This window comes from Mauremys reevesii, linkage group 7, assembly GCF_016161935.1.
Source record: "Mauremys reevesii isolate NIE-2019 linkage group 7, ASM1616193v1, whole genome shotgun sequence".
Lineage (NCBI taxonomy): Eukaryota > Metazoa > Chordata > Testudines > Geoemydidae > Mauremys > Mauremys reevesii.
This window is the reverse complement of record NC_052629.1, coordinates 67,178,248-67,195,468: the sequence shown is the minus strand read 5'-3', so window position 1 is coordinate 67,195,468 and position 17,221 is coordinate 67,178,248. Positions and strand designations below refer to the sequence as shown.

General features: G+C 45.4%; 1 protein-coding gene and 1 long non-coding RNA gene across 2 annotated transcripts in view; one reads left to right on the top strand and one right to left on the bottom strand.

Moving 5' to 3' along the window:
- Positions 1–17,221, bottom strand: part of FRMPD2 (FERM and PDZ domain containing 2) — a 107,985-nt gene that overhangs the window by 41,569 nt on the left and 49,195 nt on the right. Inside the window, exons 21-25 of the mRNA XM_039547739.1 lie at positions 14,472–14,839; positions 9,415–9,700; positions 8,969–9,127; positions 8,014–8,188; positions 6,931–7,101 (exon numbers count right to left, since the gene is read on the bottom strand). Coding sequence (XP_039403673.1) covers positions 6,931–7,101; positions 8,014–8,188; positions 8,969–9,127; positions 9,415–9,700; positions 14,472–14,839 — 1,159 coding nt within the window. The remainder of the gene's footprint in view (positions 1–6,930; positions 7,102–8,013; positions 8,189–8,968; positions 9,128–9,414; positions 9,701–14,471; positions 14,840–17,221) is intronic.
- LOC120369328 lies at positions 5,237–16,417 on the top strand. Its single transcript, XR_005583079.1, has 4 exons — positions 5,237–5,723; positions 8,448–8,531; positions 14,266–14,336; positions 14,921–16,417. It is a non-coding gene; the product is annotated as an uncharacterized LOC120369328 (long non-coding RNA).

Sequence of the window (17,221 nt, the reverse complement as noted above, 5' to 3'; positions counted from 1 at the left end):
GATTCTAAGGAAAAGAAGAAGCAAAGGCAGCAGAATAAGGACAACAGATTCCAAAAAGCAGACTTTAATAAAACTCAGAAAACTGGTAGGTAAGGTCCCAGGGGAAGAAAGGATAAAGGAGAGCTGGCAGTTTCTCAAGGAGACAATATTAAAGACAAACTGCAAACTATCCCTGTGCAAAGGAAAGATAGGAAGAATAATAAGAAACCAATATGGATCCATCGGGAGCTGTTTAATCACATGCAAAATCAAAAAGGAATCCTACAAAATGTGGAAACACGGACAAATTGTACAGAGGGGAATAAAAGAATAGCACAAGCATGTAAGGACAAATACAGAAAGGCGAAGGCACAAAAAGAATGACACCTAGCTAGGGATGTAAAAGGTAATTAGAAGAGGTTCCTTAAATACATTAGGAGCAAGAGAAGAGGAAGGAAATTGTAGGTCCTCTACTTAGTGGGGAAGGAGAGGTAATAACTGATGACATCAAGGTTTTTAATGCTGATTTTGCATCAGTCTTCACTAAAAAGATTAATGGCGATCAGACACTCAACACAATTAATTTAACAATGGGGGGAAAGAATGCAAGCCAAACAGGGAAAGAACAATTTCAAGAATATTTAGATAAATTAAATGTATTCAAGTCAGCAGGGCCTGATGAAATTCATCCTAGGGTACATAAGGAACCAGCTGAAGCAATCTCAGAACCATTAGCAATTATCTTTGAGAACACATGGAGGATGGGTGAGGTGCCAGAAGACTGGAAAAGGCAAACATAGTACCTAACTTTAAAAACAGGAACAGAGAGGACCCAGGGAGTTATAGACCCATCAGCCTAACTTCGATACCTGGAAAGATACTGAAACAAAGGATAAACAATCAATTTGTAAGCACCTAGAGGACAATAGGATTAGAAGAAATAGCCAGCATGGATTTATCAAGAACAAATCATGCCAAACTAACCTAATTTGATAGGGTTTCTTTGACTGCGTTACAGGCCTAGTGGATGGGGAGAAGCTGTAGAAATGCTATATCTTGATTTTAGTAAGGCTTTTGACAGAGTCCCGCATGACAGTCTCATAAGGAAACTATGGAAATGTGATCTAGAAGAAATTACTATAAGGTGGGTGCAAAACTGGCTAAAAGACCATAATCAAAAAGTGATTATCAATGGTTTGCAAACTAGGAGTGCGTATATAGAGGGGTTCCACAGGGGTCTGTTTTGTGTCTGGTACTTTTCAATAGTTTCATTAATGACTTGGATAATGGAGTGGAGAGTCTGCTTATAAAGTCTGCAAATGACACCAAGCTGGGAGTGGCTCCAAACACTTTGGATGACGGGATTAGAATTTAAAACCACCTTTAGAAATTGGAGAATTCGTCTGAAATCAACAAGATGCAAATCAATAAAGGCAAGCGCAAAGTACTGAATTTAGGAAGGAAAAATCAAATGCACAATTACAAAATTGTAACTGTGTCCAGTTCTGGGTGCCTAATTTGAGGAAAGATGTGGACAAATTGGAGAGAGTCCAGAAAGAAGCAACAAAGATAATAAAAGGTTTAGAAAACCTGTTTTACTTGGAAAGATTAAAAAACTGGGCATGTTTAGTCTTGAGAAAAGACGACTGAGGGGTGACTTGATAACAATCTTCAAACATGTTAAGGGCTGTTCTAAAGAGGATGGTGATCAATTGTTCTCCATGTCCACTAAAGTTAGGATGAGAAGTAATGGGCTTAATCTGCAGCAAGGCAGATTTAGGTTAGATATTAGGAAAAACTTTCTAACTCTAATGGCAGTTAAGCCTGGAACAGGCTTCCAAGGGAGGTTGTGGAATCCCCATCACTGGAGGTTTCTAAGAACAGGTTGGACAAACACCTGTCAGGGATGGTCTAGGTACTTGGTGTACTTGGTCCTGCCTCAGTCCAGAGGACTGAATGTGATAATCTCTTGAGGTCCCCTCCAGCCCTACATTTCTATGAGTCCATGATTCCCACATTCAGGCCTGTACTGTGAACACATAAATAAAAATATAACTAGCATTACTTACTATTCTGCTGCTCTGTGGGAACCACTGGATTGCCATTTCTGCCAAAAAAAAGAAAATGTTCTGAATGTTAAGAATTCCAGACTTTGTAATGCAAGTATGAGTACTATATGTTTAAAAGGCATATAGTTTAGTAATATTTTTTACATGTGTACTTCCATTATTATGTTATTTTTAAAGTCGTGTTTTTATAAAGAACTTACCTTTAATGAATGTATAGATTCTTATTCCATATTTACCCAACATCAATACTCCTTAATCATATATGTTTGAGAAAGAAAGCACCTGTTATATATTGTCTGTTCCAATGTAGAGACATCCACAGTGCATTTGGTTAAATCCAACCTCAGTTCCCCATCTGTAACATGTGGATAATAACCCTTCATTTCATTTACCCTTTGTTTGGCTTGTCCATTTACATTGAAGGCTCTTAAGAACAGGGGGTGTCTCTACGTATACAAATGTGCATCTCAGTTGGGGCCTTTAAGTGCTACTATAATACAAATAGTGGATAATAATAAATTATTCAAGCTTAATGGAAATCCTATTGGACATACTACAACAGACTCACTAGTCAGCTCTTTAAGCAAGATCACTCTTTTTGGTGTGTTTATATTATTTGATTTTCTACCTGAGATATCTAGGAGTTGTTTCGGGATATCATGCTATAGCCCAGGGGTCTCAAAGTCCTGGCCTGTGGACCATCTGTGGCCCGAGAACCTCTTCACTGCAGCCCGCGGAGGAGAGACACATGCAGACATGCTGCCGGCAATGTCTGCTGAAGGCACCGCCCCCTGTAGCTCCCAGTGGCTGGGGGAGAGGGACAGAAATACCATCACTAGTTGCCGGGCAGAGTCAGCCATGGAGGCAGCATCATTAGTTGCCGGGCAGAGTAAGCCATGGAGGCAGCATCACTTTTTTCCATAATGAATATAAACATGTCAAAATATGGAACAGGGCTATCTGATGCACACCTTGCTGCAATCCTGAAGGTTTCAACTGCTCAGTCACAACAGATCAACAAACTGACAGAACTGAAGCATTGCCAGGTGTCTGGCAAACACTAAAACTCTCTGGCAGGTGAAGAATTCTATACAGTTGAATGACAGTTTTATTATTTCTAAGAAATTCAAAATAAAAAATACAATATAAACTTTTTCTTTTCTGAACACCATCTTCAGTGACATTATTGGCTCGCTTAGGAGGATTTGAGGACTGGCACTGGCCCTAAGGTAAATTGAGTTTAAGACCTCTGCTATAGCCTGTGCAGGGCTTCATTGAATCAGGGACCAAAATAAATTCAAAGTGCAGTCAAGACCTGATGAGAGGGGCGTGTGCCACAGTTTGAAAACTTCAGTGCTAAATAAAAGGCAGAAATCTGGGAGGGCAAATGACCCCACATGCCTCCCCCTCCATTTTTCTGCCCTTGCAGCTTTGCACACAGGGCAGCTTCCCCTCTCACCCTGCCCTGGTTACGTCCCTAGTCCAGCTGCAGCATGGGAAACCACAGAAGTGTAAAGTCAGGTCTTGGCAAGTATACAAAGGAGTAAATGCTTTTTAATTACATTTTTAGATGGGCCTGAACAACCCATGACTCTCAGGGTAGTTAGACCCTGATCTCACTTGTTGAGTCTCTACAGAATTGGTTTTTATTTGAGATCTTGTACTATTTTCTTTGTTTTTAAGCATTTCACTTCACCTTTAAGAAAAGAAGGCAGTAATTATAGATGGTTGGAGTCACTGAGTTTGGTTTGCACCTGCTAACAGCAGGAGCAGAGGAGAAATTCCTCTCGGGCCCCATTTACTGCATCTGTAAGATGCTTCAGAGTCCAGCGATGATGCTAAGAGCAACACCAAGGAAGAGGGTGCATCCTACACACCATCATTTTATTCTGTTGATTGAACAGATGGGAACAGGCCAGTGATATTCAAACCTCAGTGTTTCCAGAGCCAGATTAGCAATCAACATTACCCAAAAGAGTATTCATTGGTTCATTTACTATAGTACTATAGATTCAACAGCTCTTCATGAGTTAGGAAACATGTGATCATAGAAAAAGCATCCTGACTGGTTAATAACTTAGATTGGTTAACAAAGAAATCACACAGTGTTTTAATATCATGTGCTGCAAAGAGCCACAGGAGACACATTAAAGAGCCACTTGCGGCTCCCCAGCCTCAGTCTGAGTATCACTGGAATAACCCATCCAGCTCCTAACCCACTTTTCTCCTCCACCAGGCAAAATCCCTCCAATGCCTATCTCTGCAGTAATCTTTTGCTAAGAGATAACTAAATTACTACCTCCTAATAGATGGGTAACACAGGAGAGAAACATTAACTACAAATTACAGTTAATCTGCTACTAGATCAGAAAAAATGACCACTTCTCCTGATAAGAACAGACCCAAACTGAAACAACAAACATTCCCGGGAGTTTGGATCTGAGTCTGAACTTGATGACTGGGGCCAGTTCTATCAGACAGATCTGAACTGGAACACTGGGAAAGCTTGGATCCAAATCCAGATGAAACTTTTCTGGTTGGATCCATAGCTACTATAAATGTTTGCCAGCGAATTATTCTGCCATGCATTCAGCGTAACGACATGGCACTGCTCCACAGGACAGACTGACATTCTCATCCACACCAATTAAGGTGCATTAGAAAGTGATGGCTTGGCAATGGGTGTGGGCTGAAAATGAAGTGATGGCTATCTGCTCCACCTAGGAGAAGACTGGTTTGTCCATGGCTCCTTGTTACCTTCACCATCACCTTCCTCACGTCACAGCCATCTATGTTAGAAAACACCTATACCACCTCTCTCATGCACTGCCTGCTGGGTAATAATAAACAAGGACTCCATGTTTCTAACAATAAACTGGTTCTTTATTATGAGAACTATTTACTGAGGTGCTGCAACTGCAGCAGGCATGCCAGCCATGTGCACATACACTGGCTTTCTGATGCCTCCTGTGAGCAATGATAGGCCTCGAATCCAGGCCCACAGGAAGTGCTCAGACCACAGCTGCCATCTAGCAGCTCATCTGAACAACTGGAGAAGGGGACCAGCAAGGCTGTAGCTTGCATGAAGCTCCTGATTGGGGGAGACATCCAGCTTCACTGATTGGCTCGGAAGCCCTACTTAAACCAGAAAGAGGCAAAGGAAGTTGTCTGAGCAACTAGAAGACTCCTTGGCTGGCTGCTACCACAGATCTTGCCCACTTGCCTTCCTGCCTGTTCCTGTCCTCCTTATCCCAGACCCCGTCAGTTCCCAGTTCCTGCTTTCCTGCCTTGATCTAGGTCCCTGTTCCTATGCCCTACGCTGACTCCGGCTTTGATCCCTGGCTTGGCAACTGGGTGGTTCCAGGCTCCTGATTCTAACCATTAGGCCTGACTGCCGATGCCCGAGTCCCTATACCTCCTCCAAATCTTTCTCTCCAGGAAGCTGTGCTTCTCCCTCTAAGTTCCATGCAGCTGCTACATTTCCCAAAGTACATTTAAAGAACTAAGGAGAAGTTTGTACTAAGATAATTGGCCTGAAGGTCACAGCCAAGGAATAATTGGATGGCCAGCCAATTGGCTGGGAGGAACTTGAACTCAAGTCACCTGGGATGATCCACCTACAACCTGAGAGTTCACACTGGTACTTGTTAATCAAATACAGGGCAACAAGCTGGGGTGAGTAAGGTGCTTCCACCAGTCATATTATTTCTTAACCCCCTGGAGGAAGGACTCTGAAAATGAGGGTCTCTCTGGACTAGCCATAGTCTAGAATGAATTCTGCCACCTGGACTAGAAACATTTTCCTTAGTAAATGATTCACCAGCAATTATTTTAATATTTAAAGTAATTTAGAATCAAATCCTCCCTTATACCCCCCTGCAACCCCACTGTCTTCAGAACTTGGCTCTCTAGTAATAACTAGCTCAGTGAAATTACCTGTAAAACAATGACATCTAAATTGGAGATTCCCCCTCCCTCAGGAACCTGAACTAAGGTCTACACTGTGGAGACCTTCCATGTTCTGAAAGACTGACCCGAGGCACATTTGGGCAGCCCAAGTCAGGTCCTACATTTTGTAACGAACTCCTTCCCCTCAGTTCACCCTCTATGATTCCAGCCATGAATGTGGTCTGTAATGGCAAAGCACTGAGATGAAGCTTTTCAGATTGAGATTACAAGCTTCTCTTTTTCAGATGCTACTGTGTGTTGGAAAAACTGTGTTAAGATTACATGCTGTTATTTTAAATTGTAAGGGTCCTGCTTGCAGGCTAGGGGCTCTGAGGGAAGTTGTGTGAACTGGATTCTCTTTGGGAAGTCTGCAAAGAGCCAGCCTAGAGTAAGGTGGGTTGAATTGTGCCTGCCTGCCTTAGAGAGCAGCCTGGTTTGTCTCACTCTGGTTTTGGTTGTGGTGCGTTAGGGTGCTGGATTCCAAAATATAAAGTAGTGTTACATTTCTTACTTTCAGAAAGCAAAAAACCAAAACACTCTAACTTCTCTGTGTGTGTGTCATGAACATAACAGATGCCAACACATCTGAAAAAGTGGGGTTTTTACCCAGGAAAGCTTATGCTCAAATAAATCTGTTAGTCTTTAAGGTGCCACCGGACTCCTTGTTGTTTTTGTGGATACAGACTAACACAGCTACCCCTCTGATATTAGATGCCAACACAGCAATATGACTTGCTACTGAGAGCAAGACTGACCTCTCCCACTCACACCACAGAGCAGCGGAAAAGGGGAGAGAAGAGCAGCAACAGACTAGGAGGAAAAGAGGGAGATGGGGCACTGCACCCTGCACTAACCCACAGAAGTCTCATTAAAGCATCACAGAGTCAGATTTACCTTATTGCCCTGATGCAGACATTGTGGCTGGCAGCCTCACACACTCGCACTGCATCGTCCAGGCTGAGGCCCTCCGTCCATAGCCCGCAGATGTAGACAATCTGATCCCGTGGCTGCAAGCTGCCTTCTATACTGGCGGGAGAGCCTGGCACGATCTCAAGCACATAGATACCCTGCAATTTGCTCCCGGCTCCTCCTGTTAACTTCAAGCCTGGAAGGATACAGATAAGTGTATTGTGTCACAGTGGTTTCTGAACATTCCTTAGCATGAGACTAGGACAGTGGAACAATCTCCCACAAGAGACTCATCTCCACTGACGCTAGGCTGGACAAAGCACTGGATAATATCCTGTGGGGAACAATCCTGCACCAGCTGGACTAGATGTTAGAGCACAGGCTGGGGCAGTGAAGCACAGGGACATGTTACTGAGAGAAACGTAAGAACAAAACAATGAAGAGCCTGTCCGCACCCAACTACTGGAGTGTAGCACTTGCTATTGGATAGTTATTGAATTCAGACTAGCCAAGGTACTTATATGGCTCTCATTATCTCAGCACCACTCTTTAATTGATTTAACCTCAGCACTTTTGTGAGGCAGGACTATTATCCCCATTGCAAGATGAGGAAAATGAGGTACAGAGAGATGAAGTGACTCACCCATAGTCACACAGGAAGTCTAGGGCAGAGCAGAGAATTGAACCAAAGACCCAGGCTAGCACCCTAACCACCAGACCATCCTTCTCAAACATACACTTGTGTTTTTTTGGTCTAATGTTGCTTCATGTATCTCAGCTGATGGTAGACGCCAACATCTAGGCATCTGGCCTAAGCCCCTGACATCCCAAAATCTGATATTAAAGAGATGCCCCAGAAAATATATCTAAAGCCAGATCTTACTGCCACAACAGGTGTTTTGCCCCGACTTCAGGAGCAGCAGTGTTCAGCTCTCTGTGTGATAAACAACGACCTATAGACCTGGGCCAGCCTGAAGAATGGCATTGGGAAGCTGGCAAGCTAACCCACCAGTGCACAAATCTAGGATTGTGCCAGTTCTCATGCAGCTTACCACTAGCACGTTCCTGGCCTAAAGAAGGGGCAAATTTCAGTCTCTGCACCACATACCCAGTTGTCCATTGTCGTCTTTTGTGAGAGTGATTTCAGGAATCTCATCTGGTCTAACAGAGGCATGGGGGTCCTCCTTAACCCGGCCAACCACCAGGCTCAAATCGTGAGAAGAGCTGTGCAGCAACGCCAGGGTTTCATCAAAGGAGAATGCTGTGACATCAACGCCATTCACCTAAGAGACAGAGAGCAGCTATAACCATGTCCTAGGTCTTTTATTAACTGACCACACATTCCTTCCTTTTACAAAGCTCGGTATACGGGCTTCAGGCAGTCTCCACTCTGGTCTGACTGAGTTGTTACAGCATTCACTGCTATAAAATTCTCTTTTCAAATAGACTTTCCATGCATTTTGCCCTGGTTTGTTTCTTCATGATGTATAAAGAAAGTGTGAAAGACATTTTTGAATGTCTTTCTCTTTCTTTTTACATTAGAAATATCAGCTCTTGTCTACCTTATTTTTGTTGGAGGCCTTTATGGAAGATGGGAGAACTAGCAGGATGACATCAAGAAACTAGGTATGGAAACCCCCGATATTTCAGAGGGGAGGGAGAATCTAGTCAGATTTTTAAAACTCTTTGGGGTTATTTTTTTCTTTGTTTTTTGTGAACATATTTAACTCAAACACCTGACATACTCTTGCAGGGAAAGCTGCCTTTGTTAAAGATTCAAACATTCCCAACACCCATCAGTTTGAGGACTGAAAAACCTCCTGATCCACTTCTCTACTCCTCCATGGAAGACAAGGCTTAACACAACAAGCTGAGGAAGAACCTTAAAAAAACTAGGCTTTGTTTATACATCAAAGGAAGCAAACTATTATGTTAATGTAGCTTGTTACATTTAATATAGTGAATGATTAACGTTTCTGGTGTCTTACACTCCTGCTACAAAGCAAGAAGACACTGGTCTACTAGCGTCTGTTCCTCCTTTTTAATTCAAAGGATTTCCGTACCATAATGAGTCTGTCCCCTCTTCTCAGTCTTCCATCAGACAGGATAGGCTCAGCCAGGATTTCCTCCACATACAGGCAGTTGTCCAGTTTGTTAGGAACCACCGTGAATCCATAACAATTGTTCTTTGATCTTGTCACAGTGACAAGCACCTCCGTTTCCTGTCAAATGCAGCACACAATGTGTTTTAACACCTTCCTTTCTCTTGCCTTCCTCCTTCATGTTTTAGATACAAATTAGGGGACAGATCTTCAGCTGGGATAAATCAGCATCAGTTGTAGCTACACCGATTCACAGCAGGTGGGATCCTGGCTGCAGGTCTTTAATGCACCAAGCAATACACAGATTCAGTGTTTGGGACCTGATCAGATCAGACCCTGTATTTTGGACTGTAATAAAAATAAGGGTCACAGCCTATGATGGAGCTATTACAATAGTTATCACTTACCATGGTATATTCCTCTTCCTTCTCCTCTCCCTCTAGTTCCTCAAAGTCCTCCCACTCGTTGTCACTACTGCCCGGTTCTCTAGCAGGGAAGGGGGCCGAGAAAGGGCCACGTGGCTGCGGGGTGGCGATAGTGGTGGAGGCCGTGTCTGAGCTCCCGCCACATGAGAGCAAGGTCAAAGATGTGGAGCTGAGCGTGAGATACTCCTCATCAGCTGGGGTGGGGGAGAGATTGTCAGGGATGCAATAGGTGCTGGCGAGGTCATCATCACTCCTCTCAAAGGCAGGGCTGGGAAAGAAAGAAAAATCTGTATGATTGCAGGGCAGGAAGGACTTGCCTCCCAGATATTTCACCAGCAGGACTCTGAAACCTCTGCTGTAGGTAAATCATCTCCCTTTTGTCTTATCTAAATACTTATGATTCTAAACTGCTCTCCATGGCCTCCAGGAAGTATATAGCTACACAATACAAGTAATCAGTCATGAGAACAAGTACTGCATTGTGTACACTTACCCAAATCATTTCAGGCTTCAAAATTTGTCTGTAAAACACAGATACATTTTTCACAAACCATTTTCCACAAAATTTTCCTCATTTTGTGACTAGTTCTAGTTTTTTTATTAAACTGGGAAGAAAGAGTCAATAAAAAAACTTAGCTCTTATCTAGCACTTTTCATCCCTTGATATCCAAGTGCTACACCAAGGAGAGTAGTTTCATTATCCCCATTTTACATATGGGGAAACTGAGCCACATGGCAGCAACGTCACTTGCCCAAGGTCACCCAGCAGGCCACTGGCAGAACTGGGAACAGCACCTAGCTTTCCTGAGTTGCAGTCCAGTGCTCTGTCCCAGAGGCCACATTTTCAGTTACCCTGCTAGCATTATAAATTCATTCACTTGCCATTTAAAAAAAAAGAATAAGCAAATAACTTGTCCAATGCATAGTATGAATTTGTATTGCAATGTCTCATCAGTTTTCATCTCCACCTTCTCCTTATTTGAAAGGCAATGCCTAACGCATACAATTCTTTGCATGGCAACCTTTGTTCATGGGACCAACAGGTATGTTATGATGAGGCAGTCATCTCTCTATAGTTAAGGTGGTAAATAACTTTCCATTACAAGCCCGCTCTTGACCCCGTTGATGTAAATGATGTAAAAAAAATGATGAAAAAACATTTAAAACAATCTCAAAATGAGCTTCGACATGTGTCATTTACAAAGAACCCTGTTTCACAGAGGATAGACATTTTATTAATAATAATATCTTTCAACATTCTCCCCATCCCTCTGATTACAGATTGCACTGTTGCCCGGCATTCAAAAGCAAGTGAATAAATGCAATTAAAAGGCGTGTAAGTCACTCTATCCTTTCCTATATTAAGCCCGAGGGCCTAAGAGCTAAGTTTTGTTTGAGCTGCTGTGGTTGGCCAGAAAACTGAAAAACACAGAGAACCCTTCTTAGCTCATGTGATCAGTCCCACTGAGATGGTACCGACAGCTGTTATGTGGAATGCCCCTGTTGAATGAACACCCATTCCCATTGGCTCCGGTAGGTTTCCTGGTAAGAGTAAACGAGGAAGAGTTTGGAGGAGCGGGGTGTGTATGCAGCTCAATGAAGAGAGCAATAGCGCTTTATTAGCTCGTCGCTATAGAGAGGAAAGGGAGAGGATCTGCCCATCTCAAATAACACTGCCATGTGGGGAATGAAACAGACAGTATGTCAGTGCAGGTACTTTGATAGGGTGACAGATATTTATGATGTGCTGGAAGAGCGCCTCGATGATTTAATGAAATATTTAAGAAGGGCAGCACACAAGGTCTGGGGAGAAGGAGGAGATCACAAGTTTAACAGAGATCTCAACCATTAAGCATATGGCAGAGGTTGTGTTACATGACAGTGAGGCACTGGGCCTGGAAGGTAGTTGGCAGAGCTACAAATGCTCATGGCAATCAGCCAAGTAATGGCTCATACCACTGCAAGCAAGGGCTGCTTCTAGCCCATCCCTCTGGCAGCAGGGAAGAGACCAAGATCCTGACCCTGCTCTCCCTTACATAAATCAGGAATTCTACCTAAATCTATGGACTGGATTCTGTGTAGCCTGTGTATAATAAGCACTACAGCTGCAGTTTCCTTGGTAATTCTGGGCATGTCTACACTGGAGCTGGAAAGTATAATTCCCAGTTCAAGGAGACATACCCACTTTAGCTCCCATCGAGCTAGCATGCTAAAAATAGAGGGTAGCAGCATGAGGGGCCAGCTGCCCATCATATGTATCTAGGGCAGGGGTCGGCAACCTATGGCACACGTGCCAAAGGTGGCACGCGAGCTGATTTTTACTGGCACGCTGCTGCCAGCAGGGGTCCCGGCTGCCAGCCCCGCTCAGCTCCATGCCTGTCTGGGTGAACAGCGGGCTGAGCGGGGCCGACAGCCAGGACCCCGTCTGGCAGGAGCCGGCGGCCGGAACTCCAGACTGTCAGCTGGCTGAGCCGCTCAGCCCACCACCACTCTGGGGTTCTGTCCACCGGCCCCTGCCAGCCAGGATCCATGCCGCTGGCCCTGCCTAGTCCACTGCCAATCTGGGTGAATGGAGCCCCAGCCGGCAGCAGGCTGAGCGGGGCCGGGACCCCGGCTGGCAGGAGCCGGCGGACAGACCCCCAGAGCGGCGGTGGGGGTGGCAGACGGAACCCCAGACCGTCAGCGTGCTGAGCCACTCAGCCCGCTGCCGGTCTGGGGTTCCAGCTGCCAGCCCCATTCAGCCTGCTGCCAGCAGGGCCGGCTCCAGGGGTTTTGCCGCCCCAAGCAGCCAAAAAAAAAAAGAGTCGCGATCACGATCTGCAGCAATTCAGTGGGAGGTCCTTCGCTCCAAGCAGGAGCGAGGGGCCCTCCGCCGAATTGCCGTGGAATAGCTGGACGTGCCACCCCTTTCCGGAGTGGCCGCCCCAAGCACCTGTTTGCTAAGCTGGTGCCTGGAGCCGGCCCTGGCTGCCAGTCGGGGGTTCTGTCGGGGGCCCCTGTAAATGTAAAATATATTTTGGCACGGGAAACCTTAAATTACTGAAGACTTGGCACACCACTTCTCAAGGGTTGCCGACCCCTGATCTAGGGTTTCAGATGGAAGTGTACCTGGGGCAACGCACGCCATTGTGGCTGCACTTCTGTTCCTAGCATGGCAGCTCGATCAGAGCTAGCACAGGTACATCTCCTCAAGTTGGAATTTACACCCAGTTTGAAGTGTAGATGTAATCCCCACAGACCCTGCTCATCAGCAGGCAGAATCGAACCTGGAATATCTGAAGCTTAATGCATGAGCCTCTACTGCACGAGCTAAAAGCCACGTGGCACTTAGCCAAAGCTGTAGCAGATTCATTAGTGCCACACCAAGCAGGCATGGGTTACATAGACATAACCAAAGTTACATCATCCTAATTCTCCAGGCGTTTTTACTGGAGTTGATCAAAAAATGTAATTCTTTCCCATGTGAAATTGTGAACAAACAAACAGCAATGTGGAGTCCTTGTGGCACCTTAGAGACTAACAAATTTATTTGGGCATAAGCTTTCGTGGGCTACAACCCATCTGATGAAATGGGTTCTAGCCCACAAAAGCTGATGCCCAAATAAATTTGTTAGTCTCTAAGGTGCCACAAGGACTCCTTGTTGTTTTTGCTGATACAGACTAACACGGTTACAGCTCTGAAACCTGTGAATAAAAAGTCTTTTCTCCAGTGGGAAGTTTTGAACCAATGGGAAATGAAAATTTTCATCCCATTTCAAATGAAAATGACAATTTAGTTCAGTTTTTTTAAACAGAAGGCTATCTAAAGTTGAAATGAATTGAAGATCACCCTTTTGAATGGACATTTTGACATAAAGTGTCAATTTTGTTTAGGTTTATTTAAACCCAGAAGCTGAAACAAAATGACTTTTTAAGTTGATACCAAACTAAAATTTCTATTAGACTTTTTTCACAGGAAAAAATAAAAAATCATCATTGGAATTGCCATTTTCCTGCAAAATCTTCCATTTTTGATTAAACTATTTTCCGCCAGGAAAAATTCCAACACAACAAACACTGATTGGCTCAAGTTTTCACACTAGAAATGCTGGAATGCATAAATGCATAAGAGCTTTTTGGGGAATGGGTGAGCTAAAGGGGTGTTGTGTTGCAGCCACCCCCTGAATTCACCCTGAGCCAGTGTACTAGAGTCCCTGAATTTCTGGTACTGTCATTGCCGCTAAGGGAATCTGGACAGCCACTCCAGGATCTCAACTGGCTGTATGTGAGAACAGGCACAAGCACCTCCTAAAGCAAATATCTCATAAATCTGCAGAGGAAATGGCCCCCTGGAAGAGCTCTCACTCCTGTGCTACAGGCCCAGAGCTCCCCCGCCATCCGCAGCAGAGCACTCATTTCACAGCGTCTCCTCTCCCATTTCTTTTGAGATGGGGAGGACAGCTGGAGAATTTCACATTGCGGAATGGTACCTGAATGAACTTGATATTCTTTCCTCTGTTCTTTTAACAGCCTTTCCTTTCTTTAAAAATTGTACAGAATCTGGAAATAGAATCTTATGAACACTTTATGCTTTTAATATTGGTGAGCTTCCCTTTGTACTTAGTAAAAAAGGGCTTGGAAAAGACCATGGGCCTGATTCTCATTTACTCTGTAGCCCTTTATTACCACTCTGGTAGTACACAGGGACCTTAAACTAGATCTCAATTACTTTATTTCCCAGTTAAGTCAATAGGGGTCCTTCCACTGTGTTCAATGGAAGAAGAATGAGGCCCTGGCTAGACAATGCAGTTTATTTCCATAATGCATTATTCATTCAACTCTTTCACAATGCAGCTTATTGCACAGTTCCAGGAAGGAGGCTGGAGAAGGTGGAGACAGCAAGCTGGGACAGGCATGAACAGCTGGTAAGGGGAAATGTTGGTTAATTAACACCGCAGTTAAAAGCACAGAACCTTGTGTTTAAACCCCAGCACTTCACTTGGGTGCAAAATTCTAAGGGACAGTGGAAGCAGCACAGGGTGGAGCTCCGCGCTTCTTACCTTTCAGCCCTTCCGCTCTCACATGGTGAGTAGCAGTTCTGCATCACCTCTTCCTCCAGAGACAGGAACGTCTCAGAGGCAATGGCTTCCCGACGCCATTTCCAGAGGTGCTTGTAGGAGCGCTCACTGTGGGCTCCAGGCCTGTCATGTGGCTTCTCTTGGAAAGGTTCCGTGTCCTGCTCCTCAGGAGAAAAGTTCTCCTCCTCAGGAGGGTCACCGCAAGAGGCCACTGCTTCAGAATCCATATGGTCTTCCAGTTCTGGAGAGGTACTGTCCCTCTCACTAGCAGCGTGAGACGCGCCACCACTGGGCTCTGGGGTAGCTGGTGTCATGGTCCCAAACTCCTTAACCGGAGAAGGCACTGGGGTCTATCAAAACAATAGAGAGAGGGATTAATCTAGCTTCGCCTCCCTCTCCTATCACTCCTTCACCATCTTCCTCTATTACAGGCCAAGAGGAACACAGCAGAGCCAGTATCAACCGGCTCTCCATGCAGGACACCACAGTGCTGGTGGCGTGGTGGAAGAATAGCTCTGAGAGACACTATAAAAAGCTGAATCTCCAGGGAAAGAAGGATGTGGAAAATACTTTTCCCCAGTGAACGTATTGCTAGTGGGAGGTACCCGACTCCTCACTCTGGAGACTAGCCTGGAAGTTCTCTTCAGAAAATAGGTGCAGTATGAGCAGCAGCAGGATACGTTTTCAGGCCCCATTCTCCTCCTCCTTTCACTGCCCTCTGGTGTGTGGACAATCTCCAGTTAGCAGCAAGTGGCTTCCAGCCAATTTGACCCCTGTGCAGCAGAGTGCAGAAAGAAGAGCAGACAGGCCCCTGAAGCACAGTAGTGTGGGCATCTGTTTGTCCCATGGGGACTATTCTAACAGCGATCTCCATCCACCCAGGCCCTGTGGCAGTGAAGACTGGCATGATGGGGAACCACAGGGTGGTCAGCCTGGCCTGAATCAAGTCTAATCCAAAGGCCTGTGCACCAAGGGAGTGCTTGTGTGTGGATATGAGATGTGGTACAGCACAGGAGGAGTTTGTCTGGCACACCAAATTTCTCTAGTGTAGACAAGACCATAGAAGGAAATTAGGTTCAGGCTCCTCAGCCCATTCACACTTTGGCCTTTCTGCTGTCCCTGCTAATCAGTACTAGTCATGACAGTGGTTTCTGAGAGGCAAACATCTGCACACAGGAAACTGGACTGAGACCACTGGTGGCATTTCATGAAGTTCACTAACTGGCAGCCTCGAGGTCAAAGGTTCAATATCTCATGTCCAATCTCAGTAACGGTCCAGTCTACTTAAAGCTTCAGATTAGCACCCAGAAAACTGCTGCTTAGAACGTGTGCAATGTTTGGCCTAGGCTAGAATGCCACAGTTCTGCCCCAGAACACTGCAATCACCCTTTGGCATCCTGCTGGTTCAGTGCTACAGTGCCACAAGAAGATCAGACTGGAAACACCAGCGGGGCAGATCTGCTCCACTCTGGCTACTGAGAAAGTCGCTGCTGAATTGTGGGAGCAGGGTTTGTTGCTGGGAGAGCGTACCAGGGCGGGCTCAGTCGCGAGCTGGCTCAGCACCCTGCCACTCAAATCCCCACTCGTTTATATTAACTGAGCTTTGAAGGTGGGTAGTTGACAAAGCAGGCCAGTTATCTGAGTGGAGAGACAACTGAGGGGCTCACGGGTGGAAGTGTCCCCAGCAGCTAGCACTATATAAGCACACAGGAAGGAAGTGCTGCGCAGAGAGTGGGGGGCCCGGAGGAAAGCAGAAGTAAGTAGGATGAGCTGCTGCTACTCTCCCTTCCCCAGAAGCAAGCAGGGAAGCTCGCTACTGATTGTAAATATAATATATTCTAAAGCACAGCAGTGGTTAAGAAGACCTGGTGGTTTTGGTCAATGGCTGAGGCTGGAAAGTTCTCTCAGGGAACTACCCCAAGACAGAAAGGAAGGGAAAAGAACAAAGCTGCCTGACGGAGGGGGGAATAATCCATGTCCTTTTTGTTTGAGACTCATTAGCAAGTGCTTCAGTGAGCGTTTCCAGGCCTACGGATGCAAGTGCAGTACTAAGAAGGCTTGTCTTACCAGTGCGCTCTGGTCTATTTCCGGAAGAAGACCTTTCGGAGGCCTGCAGAGAAGAAGCGTGACTTGTCGAGGAGCTCCTCTCAGCAAGTGCAGGACATCCTACACAGGGGGGAAATTCTGTTAGCCTAGTAAGGTAATACACAGCCCCCAAGCTGCAGCACATCCCTCTCTGTTCATGACTGAAGGAGCAAGGTTAGTTGTGCCATTAGTCAGCAGCACTCCAGTGCCCACAATCACTGCTCTAGGACATGCATCCGGTGGCAGAATTAGCCCTTTTATACTAGCTCAGGATTTGGCCTTCCAATGGCCACCTGGATTCAATGGCTCTTTGCTTTCATTTGCAGGGATGGGTGTAAATTACACCCAAGAGGTGTACACAATGTAACCTATAACTTAGTTGGAAAAACAAACCCCTTGGGCATAAACACCGCCCCCCCACCCCAGGTTTCTTCTGATTTGGTACCTTCTGTAAGAACTGCAGGCCTTGCTGGAGCCCTAGGCATAACTAACAGTGTAAACCAAAGGCTGTGAACCAGAGCAGGCCTGGCCTTGGCAAAATAACAACACACCAGGTATTGGCTAACCAAGAAAGCACATTCCTGACCACAGAGGATGGTGCAAGGACACCCAGAGTTCTCAGTAACTATGTAAACAAGTTCCCAAGG